Genomic DNA, 14497 nt, shown 5'->3' on the forward strand with positions numbered 1-14497 from the left:
TTATTATTATTATTATCATCATCATCATCATCATCATCATCATCATTATTATTATAATTATTATTATTATTATTATTATTATTATTATTATTGTTTAATAACGTTCATAATATTATTGTTGTAATTATACAAATCAAATATTAAATACCTTCGAGTAACGTAAAGACGATATCCACGTAATACAGTCTTTGTAGAAATCAATATATGTATATTAAATAACGTGTACGTCACATAAAGGTAACAATTGTTATAATTATTTTAAATGGCTTCGTAAGCTACCATTTTGTCGTTAATACATTTTTTATCTTTTTATTATTAGATCTATAAAAAATATATTGTTCTCAACTCTCTCATTTCAAATAAGTTGATATTGCATTAATATAACTTCTATTGAATTATATTTTCCTTAACATTCGTTTCTATTTATCAAGGTATTGTAATAGGGAATTTGAAGATGAGAAAATTCTTATTCAGCATCAAAAGGCAAAACACTTTAAGTGCCACATTTGTCATAAGAAATTATATACGGGACCAGGACTTAGTATACATTGTATGCAGGTAATTTTAACATTTAATATAATCTTTCTTCTATTTTTATTATTTATCTATATTATATTATTATTATTATTATTATTATTATTATTATTATTATTATTATTATTGTTATTATTATTATTATTATAGGTACACAAAGAAGCAATAGATAAAGTACCTAATTCATTGCCAAATCGTAGTAACATTGAAATAGAAATATATGGAATGGAAGGTATCCCACCGAACGATGCTAAGGAGCATGAAAGACAACGTAACGGTGGAAGACCTGGATCACCTAGTTCTGGAGAAGATGAACCTGTACAAAAAAAGGCTAAACCTGAAGGTTTATTAGGTTCAGCACCTGGAGCTATGCCTACGAGTTCTAGTATAATGTCTGGGGTTATGCAAGGAATGACGACGCATCCTGGTATGCCGCCGATGGGTCAGTTCCCACCACCTATGCATCATATGATGGGACCTATGGGCCCAGTAGGTCCACCGTTCATGGGACCTGGGTATAATTATTTCTTCAATTATATTTAAGATTGTGATTATATATTTAACCCCTTGCATTATATCATTTGACGCACTGATAGATCGATGATTTATTTTGTAAGATTCACTACGAGTAGGATTCGTGTTTCTGATGTTTGAGTTGTAAAGTGCATACGAATTTTACATGATATTGTAGGTCAAGGGGTTAAAATTACGATTACAATATTTTTCAGACAATCATGTTAATTATTATTCATTGTTTTTGTGTAGTATGATGCCTGGAATGCCAGGTATGCCACCAGGTATGCAACCACCGGTGTCTGGTACATCTATGCCGCCAACGAGGCCATTATTCCCAAGTGCTGCAGCTGTGTCAACGGCTGCATCTACAGCTGTGACATCAACCCCGTTGGGTACTGATTTTAAACCAATTACATCAGTGGCTGGTGGGTCTATAGGACCAGTCAAGCCAACATTCCCTGCTTATAGTGGTACTGATAGTAGTACCACGACTAATAGTAACCTTGGTAGTGAACAAAAAGTTAATCTTATTGCGACAACAGGGGCTGCTAGTAAAATTATTCATCCCCCTGAAGATCTCAGTTTAGTAAGTAATTTAAGTACGTCTTCTAATAATAATAATAATTATAATAAACTATAGTTTCTAACATTTGGAATGTGTGCATACATTAGGAAGAAATTAGAGCAAGATTACCAAAATATCAACGCCGACAAACAGAGGAGTCTCGATCAGCACAAGCTGACGCTAATCAGCAGGCTGTAGCGTTGCAACAACAACAACAACAACAGCAGCAGCAGCAGCAGCAGCAGCAACAACAACAACAGCAACAACAGCAGCAGCAGCAACAACAACAAGCAGCTGCTAATGTAGCTGCTGCATTTCAAGATCAACAACAAAGACAGCAAGCAGCATTAAATGCGCTCCAACAGCAACAACAACAAAGGTTTCAAAGGCCTCCGCAAGCAGTAATGGTACCAGCATCGGCAGCAATGCCTGTGAGCTCAGTTGCTCTTATGGCACCATTAATGCGACCCACAATGACATTAGCTGCACCTGCTCTTATTCATGGAGGTAACATGATGCGACCGCCCCCCATGGGCCTACCACCAGGTAAGTTAACTATTTCTAAATTAAATCTCTGCCCTCATAAAAAGGGACACCTCCTTTTTACCCCAATAAATTTCTCTGCAAATATTCTCAATTACTTATGTACCCTCATTTTATCGATTTAGAACCCATCAAAGAACATCTCTTAAATGCATGAAAATGAAAGGAACATACATATTTTAGATATCTCAAATTAGATTATATTGATCCAAAAAGAAAGAAAAGAATTTTTTAAGACAACGTTTCCTATTCTTATTGTTAATATTATTTTTTGGTTTTTACTATGGTAGATCGTCAATGTGTTGAGAACAGAAATGTCATTTTTCTTTGGTGGGTCTATCTGATTCACTGCTTTACAAATGAACGGCCTATCCATACAGATATCCCTTTTTCGCTTGAATTTTGTAAATCCATTTAATAACATTAAGATGAATCATGCTATTTGTAATATATTTATGACAATATATATATACTTTTTATTACAAAAATTACTTCAATGATATTGAAGGCTATTAAAAATATAAAATAGTAAGGGGGAGAGAGTTCTTTTCATCTGAGATATTATACGAGGTAATACACTTCTGCACTTTTTCATTCACCATTAACGTATATAGCCTTTGGCCCGAACCCAACCAACCCTTTCTCCGTTACTCCAATTTTACTTATTCAAGATAGGAAAGCATGTTATCTATATAAGGAAGAGATGAAAGAAATTAGAGGGAAGGGAAGGAGAGAAATGATAAAGAAACGATGGGAAGGTATTAGACAATGGAAAAAACAAGGGTTTTTATTTTTTTATTTTTAATGAGGGTACACTAGAATTGTAGTTTCTATCAAAAAAAAAAAAAAAAAAAAAAAAAAAAAATGGGAGAGGGAGAAAAAGAGAGAGAGCGAGAGACAGAAAGAAGTACGACAGTATAAAAAATATTAACGCGCTCAGGATTCATCCGTATGCCAGAATTGATGTCAGCGTGTCTTGTACGTTTACGTTTTAACGGTGCGTTTGCAGGGTGCCCAGTCACTCCTTGGTGAGTGTTGAACGAACCCAGTCTGGTTACTAAAACCGTGTTTTATACAAGTACAACAAGGTTGGTCCTTAGCAAATAGCATGCGGTGACATGACCTATATATCATTATATTTATTATTATTTTTTATTTATTAATTATTATTATTATTAATATTATATTTATTATTATGATTATTATTATTATTACTATTATTATTATTATTATTATTATAATTATTATTAGTTTTATTTATTATTGTCTCACATCATCTTTATATTAATATATATTTATACATATTTCAATATTTCTGTATATTTACATTATTGTCAATGGGCAGGTGGGTCGAGCGGCCAACGAAATAACATCTGTTCCAATTCCTTCCACGTCGGGCAGCCACTTTGATTTTGGGACACATCATGAGTCTTTGGATGTGATATACCTCCTCTCGAAACAATAATAGAGTCATTGGTATCAGGAGCACGATTACATTTCAATTATTCAGTCATATTATTACTAATTTATATTCCACGATTATTATTATATTACGTGCGTTTTCTATTCGATAAAAAAACAACAACCAAGCTTTTTTTTATCAATTAATAGTTCGCTCTATATATTCGGCCGCTCGGCCGGTTTAAAAATCGTATATATATATATATATAATATAAATATTATTATTATATATATATATATATTTCTTCTTCTTCTTGTTTTTTCATTTTTTATTTTTCTACTTAATTTTCTGGATTTTGTTTTTAAGTTTCATTAGCTTCTTCTTTATTCACTATTTCGACTTAACCATATTCTTCTTATTCTTCTTCTTCTTCTTCTTCTTCTTCTTCTTCTTCTTCTTCTTATGACTCACTTGCCATTACCTTGCCAACCGTGTTACCATCATCCTCTCTTCAGTACTACTTAATAGCTTGAAATCCTGGTGTTGTGATATAGTAGTAAAAAAACTGCTTTTTTGGGCACGGTACTGTTGTTCGAAGCTGTCATTGAAACTAAAACAAAATTGTCAAATTCATGGTTCTCTTTACGCTTTACGACTGTCCCTTCCTTCTTCGTCTCTACGTCTCTCCATGGTTTTTATGTTCATGCTGACTAATTTTCTCTTGTAATCGTTTCCTACCTACTGTTATTTTTCTTTCCTTTTCTTTTTGTACATTTTATATAGCATAGAGAGAATGTCAGGATTATCTAATAACATTAAAAATACGTGTTATCTTTAGAAACATTTCTTCTTTTTTTTTTAATTCCAATAGATAATATTTATATTATTTGTGTAAAAGAAAGAATATTATGAGAGAGAGAGAGAGAGAGAGAGAGAGAGAGAGAGAGAAAGAGAGAGAGAAAAAGGGAGAAGGGACTTTAAATACCCATCACATTTAATTACAATGTGGTGCGGTTGTTATGGAGAAGATAAATTAATCAAAAGAAATAATAATAAAAAAAGAAACACGAAAGAACGAATCTTATGTATTTTCCTCACACCATAGCTTAGCTTTTGTGTCACACGAACACAACTTTGCGTAAGTTAGAACGTCTGACAGTAAGTAAATTATTTTACAATACCCAATATACTTCTTATATCGATGCGTCTGCTAAGAAGAAATTGTATAATTAATTAAGGGGATTTTACATTATTTTCGTTTTCTTTTATTTTATGTATATATCGACTATATATATATGTTGCTAGTATGATATATATATTATATGTGAATCACACAATCAAAATAACTCATTTTTAAAATACATATAATCTGCATTGAAATATGGCAATATCAATTATATCGATGCTTTACAGTCAGCCGATAAATAATTGCAGGAGATAGCACGACTCTTATTAAAATTCTTACGCCTGTAAAAACATTATAGGAGAATATTGTGTAGGAATATCAGCTGGCAGCCGAACGGTAAAAAATAATTAACGGATGACAAACCAATCGTAATAATAATGATATTATCATTTTTATTATTATTATTATTATTATTATTATTATTATTGTTATTATTATTCAGTGTATGGTGTGAGGTTTTGTGTGGTACCACCTTTGTCAGTTTGTTGTGATTTGTATTGTGTATGCAGCACATTGCATGCTAAGTTGAGTTCCTCTTATAGTTTGGCAATTCGCATTCATTGAAAGTTGCTAGATAGACGTAGGTGGTCTGCCAACCACAAACCTATATTGGGTGTATATTGTAGTTATAGACAAATCTACTTTTAATCGTTTTGACTTTATGGTTGAGAAATATACATACATATATATATACATATATATGGTTCAAATTGAAATATAAGCTGTAAAAAATATACATATATATATATATATATATATGTATATTTTTTACAGCTTATATTTCAATTTGAACCATATATATGTATATATATATGTATGTATATTTCTCAACCATAAAGTCAAAACGATTAAAAGTAGATTTGTCTATAACTACAATATACACCCAATATAGGTTTGTGGTTGGCAGACCACCTACGTCTATCTAGCAACTTTCAATGAATGCGAATTGCCAAACTATAAGAGGAACTCAACTTAGCATGCAATGTGCTGCATACACAATACAAATCACAACAAACTGACAAAGGTGGTACCACACAAAACCTCACACCATACACTGAATAATAATAACAATAATAATAATAATAATAATAATAATAATAATAAAAATGATAATATCATTATTATTACGATTGGTTTGTCATCCGTTAATTATTTTTTACCGTTCGGCTGCCAGCTGATATTCCTACACAATATTCTCCTATAATGTTTTTACAGGCGTAAGAATTTTAATAAGAGTCGTGCTATCTCCTGCAATTATTTATCGGCTGACTGTAAAGCATCGATATAATTGATATTGCCATATTTCAATGCAGATTATATGTATTTTAAAAATGAGTTATTTTGATTGTGTGATTCACATATAATATATATATCATACTAGCAACATATATATATAGTCGATATATACATAAAATAAAAGAAAACGAAAATAATGTAAAATCCCCTTAATTAATTATACAATTTCTTCTTAGCAGACGCATCGATATAAGAAGTATATTGGGTATTGTAAAATAATTTACTTACTGTCAGACGTTCTAACTTACGCAAAGTTGTGTTCGTGTGACACAAAAGCTAAGCTATGGTGTGAGGAAAATACATAAGATTCGTTCTTTCGTGTTTCTTTTTTTATTATTATTTCTTTTGATTAATTTATCTTCTCCATAACAACCGCACCACATTGTAATTAAATGTGATGGGTATTTAAAGTCCCTTCTCCCTTTTTCTCTCTCTCTTTCTCTCTCTCTCTCTCTCTCTCTCTCTCTCTCTCTCTCATAATATTCTTTCTTTTACACAAATAATATAAATATTATCTATTGGAATTAAAAAAAAAAGAAGAAATGTTTCTAAAGATAACACGTATTTTTAATGTTATTAGATAATCCTGACATTCTCTCTATGCTATATAAAATGTACAAAAAGAAAAGGAAAGAAAAATAACAGTAGGTAGGAAACGATTACAAGAGAAAATTAGTCAGCATGAACATAAAAACCATGGAGAGACGTAGAGACGAAGAAGGAAGGGACAGTCGTAAAGCGTAAAGAGAACCATGAATTTGACAATTTTGTTTTAGTTTCAATGACAGCTTCGAACAACAGTACCGTGCCCAAAAAAGCAGTTTTTTTACTACTATATCACAACACCAGGATTTCAAGCTATTAAGTAGTACTGAAGAGAGGATGATGGTAACACGGTTGGCAAGGTAATGGCAAGTGAGTCATAAGAAGAAGAAGAAGAAGAAGAAGAAGAAGAAGAAGAAGAAGAATAAGAAGAATATGGTTAAGTCGAAATAGTGAATAAAGAAGAAGCTAATGAAACTTAAAAACAAAATCCAGAAAATTAAGTAGAAAAATAAAAAATGAAAAAACAAGAAGAAGAAGAAATATATATATATATATAATAATAATATTTATATTATATATATATATATATACGATTTTTAAACCGGCCGAGCGGCCGAATATATAGAGCGAACTATTAATTGATAAAAAAAAGCTTGGTTGTTGTTTTTTTATCGAATAGAAAACGCACGTAATATAATAATAATCGTGGAATATAAATTAGTAATAATATGACTGAATAATTGAAATGTAATCGTGCTCCTGATACCAATGACTCTATTATTGTTTCGAGAGGAGGTATATCACATCCAAAGACTCATGATGTGTCCCAAAATCAAAGTGGCTGCCCGACGTGGAAGGAATTGGAACAGATGTTATTTCGTTGGCCGCTCGACCCACCTGCCCATTGACAATAATGTAAATATACAGAAATATTGAAATATGTATAAATATATATTAATATAAAGATGATGTGAGACAATAATAAATAAAACTAATAATAATTATAATAATAATAATAATAATAATAGTAATAATAATAATAATCATAATAATAAATATAATATTAATAATAATAATAATTAATAAATAAAAAATAATAATAAATATAATGATATATAGGTCATGTCACCGCATGCTATTTGCTAAGGACCAACCTTGTTGTACTTGTATAAAACACGGTTTTAGTAACCAGACTGGGTTCGTTCAACACTCACCAAGGAGTGACTGGGCACCCTGCAAACGCACCGTTAAAACGTAAACGTACAAGACACGCTGACATCAATTCTGGCATACGGATGAATCCTGAGCGCGTTAATATTTTTTATACTGTCGTACTTCTTTCTGTCTCTCGCTCTCTCTCTTTTTCTCCCTCTCCCATTTTTTTTTTTTTTTTTTTTTTTTTTTTTTGATAGAAACTACAATTCTAGTGTACCCTCATTAAAAATAAAAAAATAAAAACCCTTGTTTTTTCCATTGTCTAATACCTTCCCATCGTTTCTTTATCATTTCTCTCCTTCCCTTCCCTCTAATTTCTTTCATCTCTTCCTTATATAGATAACATGCTTTCCTATCTTGAATAAGTAAAATTGGAGTAACGGAGAAAGGGTTGGTTGGGTTCGGGCCAAAGGCTATATACGTTAATGGTGAATGAAAAAGTGCAGAAGTGTATTACCTCGTATAATATCTCAGATGAAAAGAACTCTCTCCCCCTTACTATTTTATATTTTTAATAGCCTTCAATATCATTGAAGTAATTTTTGTAATAAAAAGTATATATATATTGTCATAAATATATTACAAATAGCATGATTCATCTTAATGTTATTAAATGGATTTACAAAATTCAAGCGAAAAAGGGATATCTGTATGGATAGGCCGTTCATTTGTAAAGCAGTGAATCAGATAGACCCACCAAAGAAAAATGACATTTCTGTTCTCAACACATTGACGATCTACCATAGTAAAAACCAAAAAATAATATTAACAATAAGAATAGGAAACGTTGTCTTAAAAAATTCTTTTCTTTCTTTTTGGATCAATATAATCTAATTTGAGATATCTAAAATATGTATGTTCCTTTCATTTTCATGCATTTAAGAGATGTTCTTTGATGGGTTCTAAATCGATAAAATGAGGGTACATAAGTAATTGAGAATATTTGCAGAGAAATTTATTGGGGTAAAAAGGAGGTGTCCCTTTTTATGAGGGCAGAGATTTAATTTAGAAATAGTTAACTTACCTGGTGGTAGGCCCATGGGGGGCGGTCGCATCATGTTACCTCCATGAATAAGAGCAGGTGCAGCTAATGTCATTGTGGGTCGCATTAATGGTGCCATAAGAGCAACTGAGCTCACAGGCATTGCTGCCGATGCTGGTACCATTACTGCTTGCGGAGGCCTTTGAAACCTTTGTTGTTGTTGCTGTTGGAGCGCATTTAATGCTGCTTGCTGTCTTTGTTGTTGATCTTGAAATGCAGCAGCTACATTAGCAGCTGCTTGTTGTTGTTGCTGCTGCTGCTGTTGTTGCTGTTGTTGTTGTTGCTGCTGCTGCTGCTGCTGCTGCTGTTGTTGTTGTTGTTGTTGCAACGCTACAGCCTGCTGATTAGCGTCAGCTTGTGCTGATCGAGACTCCTCTGTTTGTCGGCGTTGATATTTTGGTAATCTTGCTCTAATTTCTTCCTAATGTATGCACACATTCCAAATGTTAGAAACTATAGTTTATTATAATTATTATTATTATTAGAAGACGTACTTAAATTACTTACTAAACTGAGATCTTCAGGGGGATGAATAATTTTACTAGCAGCCCCTGTTGTCGCAATAAGATTAACTTTTTGTTCACTACCAAGGTTACTATTAGTCGTGGTACTACTATCAGTACCACTATAAGCAGGGAATGTTGGCTTGACTGGTCCTATAGACCCACCAGCCACTGATGTAATTGGTTTAAAATCAGTACCCAACGGGGTTGATGTCACAGCTGTAGATGCAGCCGTTGACACAGCTGCAGCACTTGGGAATAATGGCCTCGTTGGCGGCATAGATGTACCAGACACCGGTGGTTGCATACCTGGTGGCATACCTGGCATTCCAGGCATCATACTACACAAAAACAATGAATAATAATTAACATGATTGTCTGAAAAATATTGTAATCGTAATTTTAACCCCTTGACCTACAATATCATGTAAAATTCGTATGCACTTTACAACTCAAACATCAGAAACACGAATCCTACTCGTAGTGAATCTTACAAAATAAATCATCGATCTATCAGTGCGTCAAATGATATAATGCAAGGGGTTAAATATATAATCACAATCTTAAATATAATTGAAGAAATAATTATACCCAGGTCCCATGAACGGTGGACCTACTGGGCCCATAGGTCCCATCATATGATGCATAGGTGGTGGGAACTGACCCATCGGCGGCATACCAGGATGCGTCGTCATTCCTTGCATAACCCCAGACATTATACTAGAACTCGTAGGCATAGCTCCAGGTGCTGAACCTAATAAACCTTCAGGTTTAGCCTTTTTTTGTACAGGTTCATCTTCTCCAGAACTAGGTGATCCAGGTCTTCCACCGTTACGTTGTCTTTCATGCTCCTTAGCATCGTTCGGTGGGATACCTTCCATTCCATATATTTCTATTTCAATGTTACTACGATTTGGCAATGAATTAGGTACTTTATCTATTGCTTCTTTGTGTACCTATAATAATAATAATAATAACAATAATAATAATAATAATAATAATAATAATAATAATAATAATAATAATATAATATAGATAAATAATAAAAATAGAAGAAAGATTATATTAAATGTTAAAATTACCTGCATACAATGTATACTAAGTCCTGGTCCCGTATATAATTTCTTATGACAAATGTGGCACTTAAAGTGTTTTGCCTTTTGATGCTGAATAAGAATTTTCTCATCTTCAAATTCCCTATTACAATACCTTGATAAATAGAAACGAATGTTAAGGAAAATATAATTCAATAGAAGTTATATTAATGCAATATCAACTTATTTGAAATGAGAGAGTTGAGAACAATATATTTTTTATAGATCTAATAATAAAAAGATAAAAAATGTATTAACGACAAAATGGTAGCTTACGAAGCCATTTAAAATAATTATAACAATTGTTACCTTTATGTGACGTACACGTTATTTAATATACATATATTGATTTCTACAAAGACTGTATTACGTGGATATCGTCTTTACGTTACTCGAAGGTATTTAATATTTGATTTGTATAATTACAACAATAATATTATGAACGTTATTAAACAATAATAATAATAATAATAATAATAATAATAATAATTATAATAATAATGATGATGATGATGATGATGATGATGATGATAATAATAATAATAATGATGATAATAATAATAATAATAGAAAATAAAATAAAATATACAAATCAAAATTACTAATAAAAGATTTTTCTGTGTGCAATAGAATCACATACACGAATGCAATCCAAAAATATAATTACGTAAAATGCTTCTAGATGAACATTTATTTCTCAAAGGATACCAACACCATGGTCTAGATTGCTTCTTCTTTTTACGTCCCATATTATATTTCTTCTAATCGAAAACTTAAAAGAATCACAAATATGTTAAATACGCTATGCAACTACGTGATAAGAACTCGATCCTCACACTAGTAATACACACGCGTAAAAACCGATAACAGAAAATGGCGCCCGCATCTTTTCCGTATACGACGTAAGTCAGTTTAATTAATCAATGAAAATAAAATCATTTCTCTTTGATTTATTATTTTATATTTCCAGATTTCTTTTATTCTAAAACGATTTATTTATTTATCCAATAATCGAATCAACGAATAATTAACAATTTTTTTTTCTCTTTCCTTTCTTGATTTTTATTAATGTCCGCCTATAACCACAAAATGCTAATCCTCGATTAGGTTTTATTTTATTTCATAGATTCTTATAATTTAATAATATCTATATGTACAACGATTTATAAAGATATAAATGCATTATTTTGTTTATGCATATTTGAAACAAGAAAAAAAAATCATTGAAATACCGATATACAGATTTAACACGTAGATATATATTCAATATTTACAATATGCTATCATATATACATAAAATTTTTATTTTATAGACCCACTTGCATCAAAGGAAAAAATACAAAATGTACTCATACTTTTAAATTTTTTTTCTTTGTTTTGACATTTAATATAAATATAATAGTATTTCAAAAAGTGATTGAACTTCTATCTACTTTTACTGTAAATACACGCACTGGTAATAATTTTCAGAAAAATTGTTGAAAAAAAATATCCAACGATGCAAATGGTTTATAGTCTATCATAAAAGTGAATAAAGAATTATATCTAGCAGAAATGATTGCAATGATTTTTAACCCCTAGGCTACTGTGAGCGCCTATTGGTGCTTATCCAATTAAATTTGTAATATTTATAGTAGCAATTCTATTCAGAACACAAAGAAATAAAATCATATTGTTTTAATGTAGTGAAATTTAGATTTTTGATTATTGAAATATTTTTTCACAAAAATGCATCCCTACCCAAAATTTCACCAAAATTTCACGACATATATTGTAACTGAATTTCTATCGTATGGTAGAAATATGTTAATGTATTTCAAAGTCTACTGTAGTCAAAGGGTTAATAAAAAATTCAATATTTAAAGTCAATACAATTACTTTAAAGTTAGATGTGGACCTTTGCTAGCTAGAGAATCTTTGTTTTAAAGGAAGATCACTTTCAGAATCGCTGGAATCTTTAGCACAAGCAAGGTCATTGTCAGATGAAGAGTATTCTTCTTTTATAGGTTTGTTTAATGTTTGCATTTTTTCTTGCTAGAATATTAATTATATATGTTTATGTAATTTTTTTAGCATATATGTATATATACAAACTTAATAGCATTTATTAAATGAAACACCAATAAAATAGATTCATTAGCAAATACCTTAGACCAATGTTTAGCTGGCCTCTTGGATATATTAGTTTTAGTAACGTATTTATTAGCTACCGCTTCGACTCTTCTAATATCAAAGTCTTGATCTATTTTTGTAACAGTCTGCAATCTCTGTTCTTCCGATGTTACATATAAATCATCAGGTCGATGATAACTATTGTGAACATCATATGCTTTTTTACTACTAAATAATGCAGCACAAATGGTACATTTAATTAGATCTCCTGGTATGGTGTCTCTTTCTTCCTGTTATAAAACAGAAATGATACATTTAGATCACTATTTAAATCATGTCATCATGTCATTTATACCTTGGAATGAGCACGTTCCAAATGTTGCTGTAAATTAAATTTGATAATGTACTCTGCACCGCACAAATGACAATAGTAAACACTTAAAGCATCATTCATGGAATTGAGTTTAATTTTGTTGCTTGGGGGTGGAGTAACAATTGGTTGAAATATATGCACCATTCTGTATAACACAAAAATGAATGCTAATAAATTTCTTGTAACAGTACGAACGTGTAGGAAAATAATAGCTATAAGTACCTTTTATGTATCGAACGATGATGATAATCAAATGCTTTTTTATTATAAAATATTACATTGCAATCCTCGCACTTAGCATGGTCATCTTTATTTTTACTTTCTTTTTGGTCATGCGATGTTTGATGATTATCTCTATGTGTCTTAACATATATAAAATTATATTTGTATTACATTCGATTAGAAGTTTTACAATTAATTATTATTATTATAAAGTCAAATAAAATGGAAAAAGTAAAAAACTGAAGCTTGTTTACTTTTAGTGGAAATTGCATCCCACAATAGGGACAATAGAATTTAGTCTGGGAATTAGAATGGACTTTAAATTTATGTCTTATTGTTGCAGTTATACTGTCAAATGATTGACCACACTCATCGCACTTGGTGTCTGCATTTTTGCTATCTTTAACAGGACGTCCACGAGCATCTATTTTTTTATTTGCATGTTTTCTAAAAAAATAAAATTACATATTAATATATATCATCAGTATCATACATATATCATACATATATCATTTTAATTTGAAATAATCTAAGTTCTCACATTATATTTCTTTTTTTTTATTCAAAGTTCTTACCTAATTATAAAAAAAATTTCTAATTAGTGATGTACAAATGTATCAATAAATATTTAATAACCTCAAATCAAAACAATGATCGAATGATACAATGATAATAATGCTCAATCGGTAACATAGTTTTTTTTATAGTGATACAAAAAATATTAAGAATAAATATTACATATTAATAATGTTATTTTTTATTTATTTCTTCAATTATCATATGAAAATAAATTCGTTTAATAATACCATAGAATAGTCTGGATCGTTGATTGGTTTTGTTTATAGAACTTTGTAAGATTAAAATGTTGAATATGAATACCTAAAATGTTCCTGTAATTCCTCTTTAGAATCTAATTTTGAGTCACACAAAACACACTTATGCTGCTCTTTATCACTCATTTGGGCGCGAATTTTTGTTCTAAAAAGAACATCGGAATAACTTCAATAATAACGATGCAAAACGACATCTGTATGTATATATACGTTATATATATACGTAAGTATATAATGCATATATATATGGACGTTTTGCATTTTAACGTATGGACATGAAATTATAAAAATTGTATATCACTTAAAATAATGTTTAAAAATAAAATTTATTACCTTCTTTTCTTCGTTATTTTAAAATCTTAGTTGACTTATTTTATTGTTCGATAAATAAAAATATTAATCGAAGTATTCACGTAGTTGAGAAAAATCAATTTTCAGCTATTTTAATTATCTTGAAAGTTACGCCATCTATATAAGGGAAATTCAAAAATTTCTCTACACAATATGTGCAATTT

General features: G+C 30.5%; 3 protein-coding genes across 6 annotated transcripts; 1 reads left to right on the forward strand and 2 right to left on the reverse strand.

Moving 5' to 3' along the window:
* Window positions 1-431: 431 nt before the first annotated feature.
* On the forward strand, window positions 432-3717 carry LOC106791786 (BUB3-interacting and GLEBS motif-containing protein ZNF207-like; the record flags this gene model as incomplete). Its single annotated transcript, XM_014757711.1, has 5 exons — window positions 432-558; window positions 685-1049; window positions 1300-1636; window positions 1723-2161; window positions 3504-3717. Coding segments are annotated over 5 exons (1333 nt in total), but the record flags the coding sequence as incomplete, so codon positions are not given.
* Window positions 3718-7267: 3550 nt separating this feature from the next.
* Window positions 7268-11338, reverse strand: LOC106791797 (BUB3-interacting and GLEBS motif-containing protein ZNF207-like). 4 transcript variants are annotated; one of them, XR_001382236.1, is made up of 7 exons: window positions 11151-11336; window positions 10431-10557; window positions 9940-10304; window positions 9353-9689; window positions 8828-9266; window positions 7743-7821; window positions 7268-7485 (listed from the first exon to the last, which is right to left on the reverse strand). XR_001382236.1 is itself a non-coding variant. In XM_014757728.1 (6 exons), exons 1-6 carry the CDS (start codon window positions 11189-11191, stop codon window positions 7421-7423), a joined length of 1374 nt encoding a protein of 457 aa, XP_014613214.1. In that variant the 5' UTR covers window positions 11192-11337; the 3' UTR covers window positions 7269-7420. The 4 variants fall into 4 exon arrangements, 3 of the variants coding, with proteins under 3 accessions (XP_014613214.1, XP_014613213.1, XP_014613215.1); XM_014757728.1 differs by lacking the exon at window positions 7743-7821 and having other exon boundaries at window positions 7269-7485; window positions 11151-11337; XM_014757729.1 differs by lacking the exon at window positions 7268-7485 and having other exon boundaries at window positions 7685-7821.
* Window positions 11339-12233: 895 nt separating this feature from the next.
* Window positions 12234-14187, reverse strand: LOC106791798 (zinc finger protein 260-like). Its single transcript, XM_014757730.1, has 6 exons — window positions 14029-14187; window positions 13404-13596; window positions 13150-13289; window positions 12910-13072; window positions 12590-12844; window positions 12234-12476 (listed from the first exon to the last, which is right to left on the reverse strand). The coding sequence occupies exons 1-6, from the start codon at window positions 14106-14108 to the stop codon at window positions 12345-12347; spliced, it is 963 nt and encodes a 320-aa protein (XP_014613216.1). The 5' UTR covers window positions 14109-14187; the 3' UTR covers window positions 12234-12344.
* Between the last annotated feature and the right edge of the window lie 310 nt (window positions 14188-14497).

This window comes from Polistes canadensis, unplaced genomic scaffold (assembly GCF_001313835.1).
Source record: "Polistes canadensis isolate GaletaPanama2010 unplaced genomic scaffold, ASM131383v1 scaffold_343, whole genome shotgun sequence".
In the NCBI taxonomy this organism is placed as follows: Eukaryota; Metazoa; Arthropoda; class Insecta; order Hymenoptera; family Vespidae; genus Polistes; species Polistes canadensis.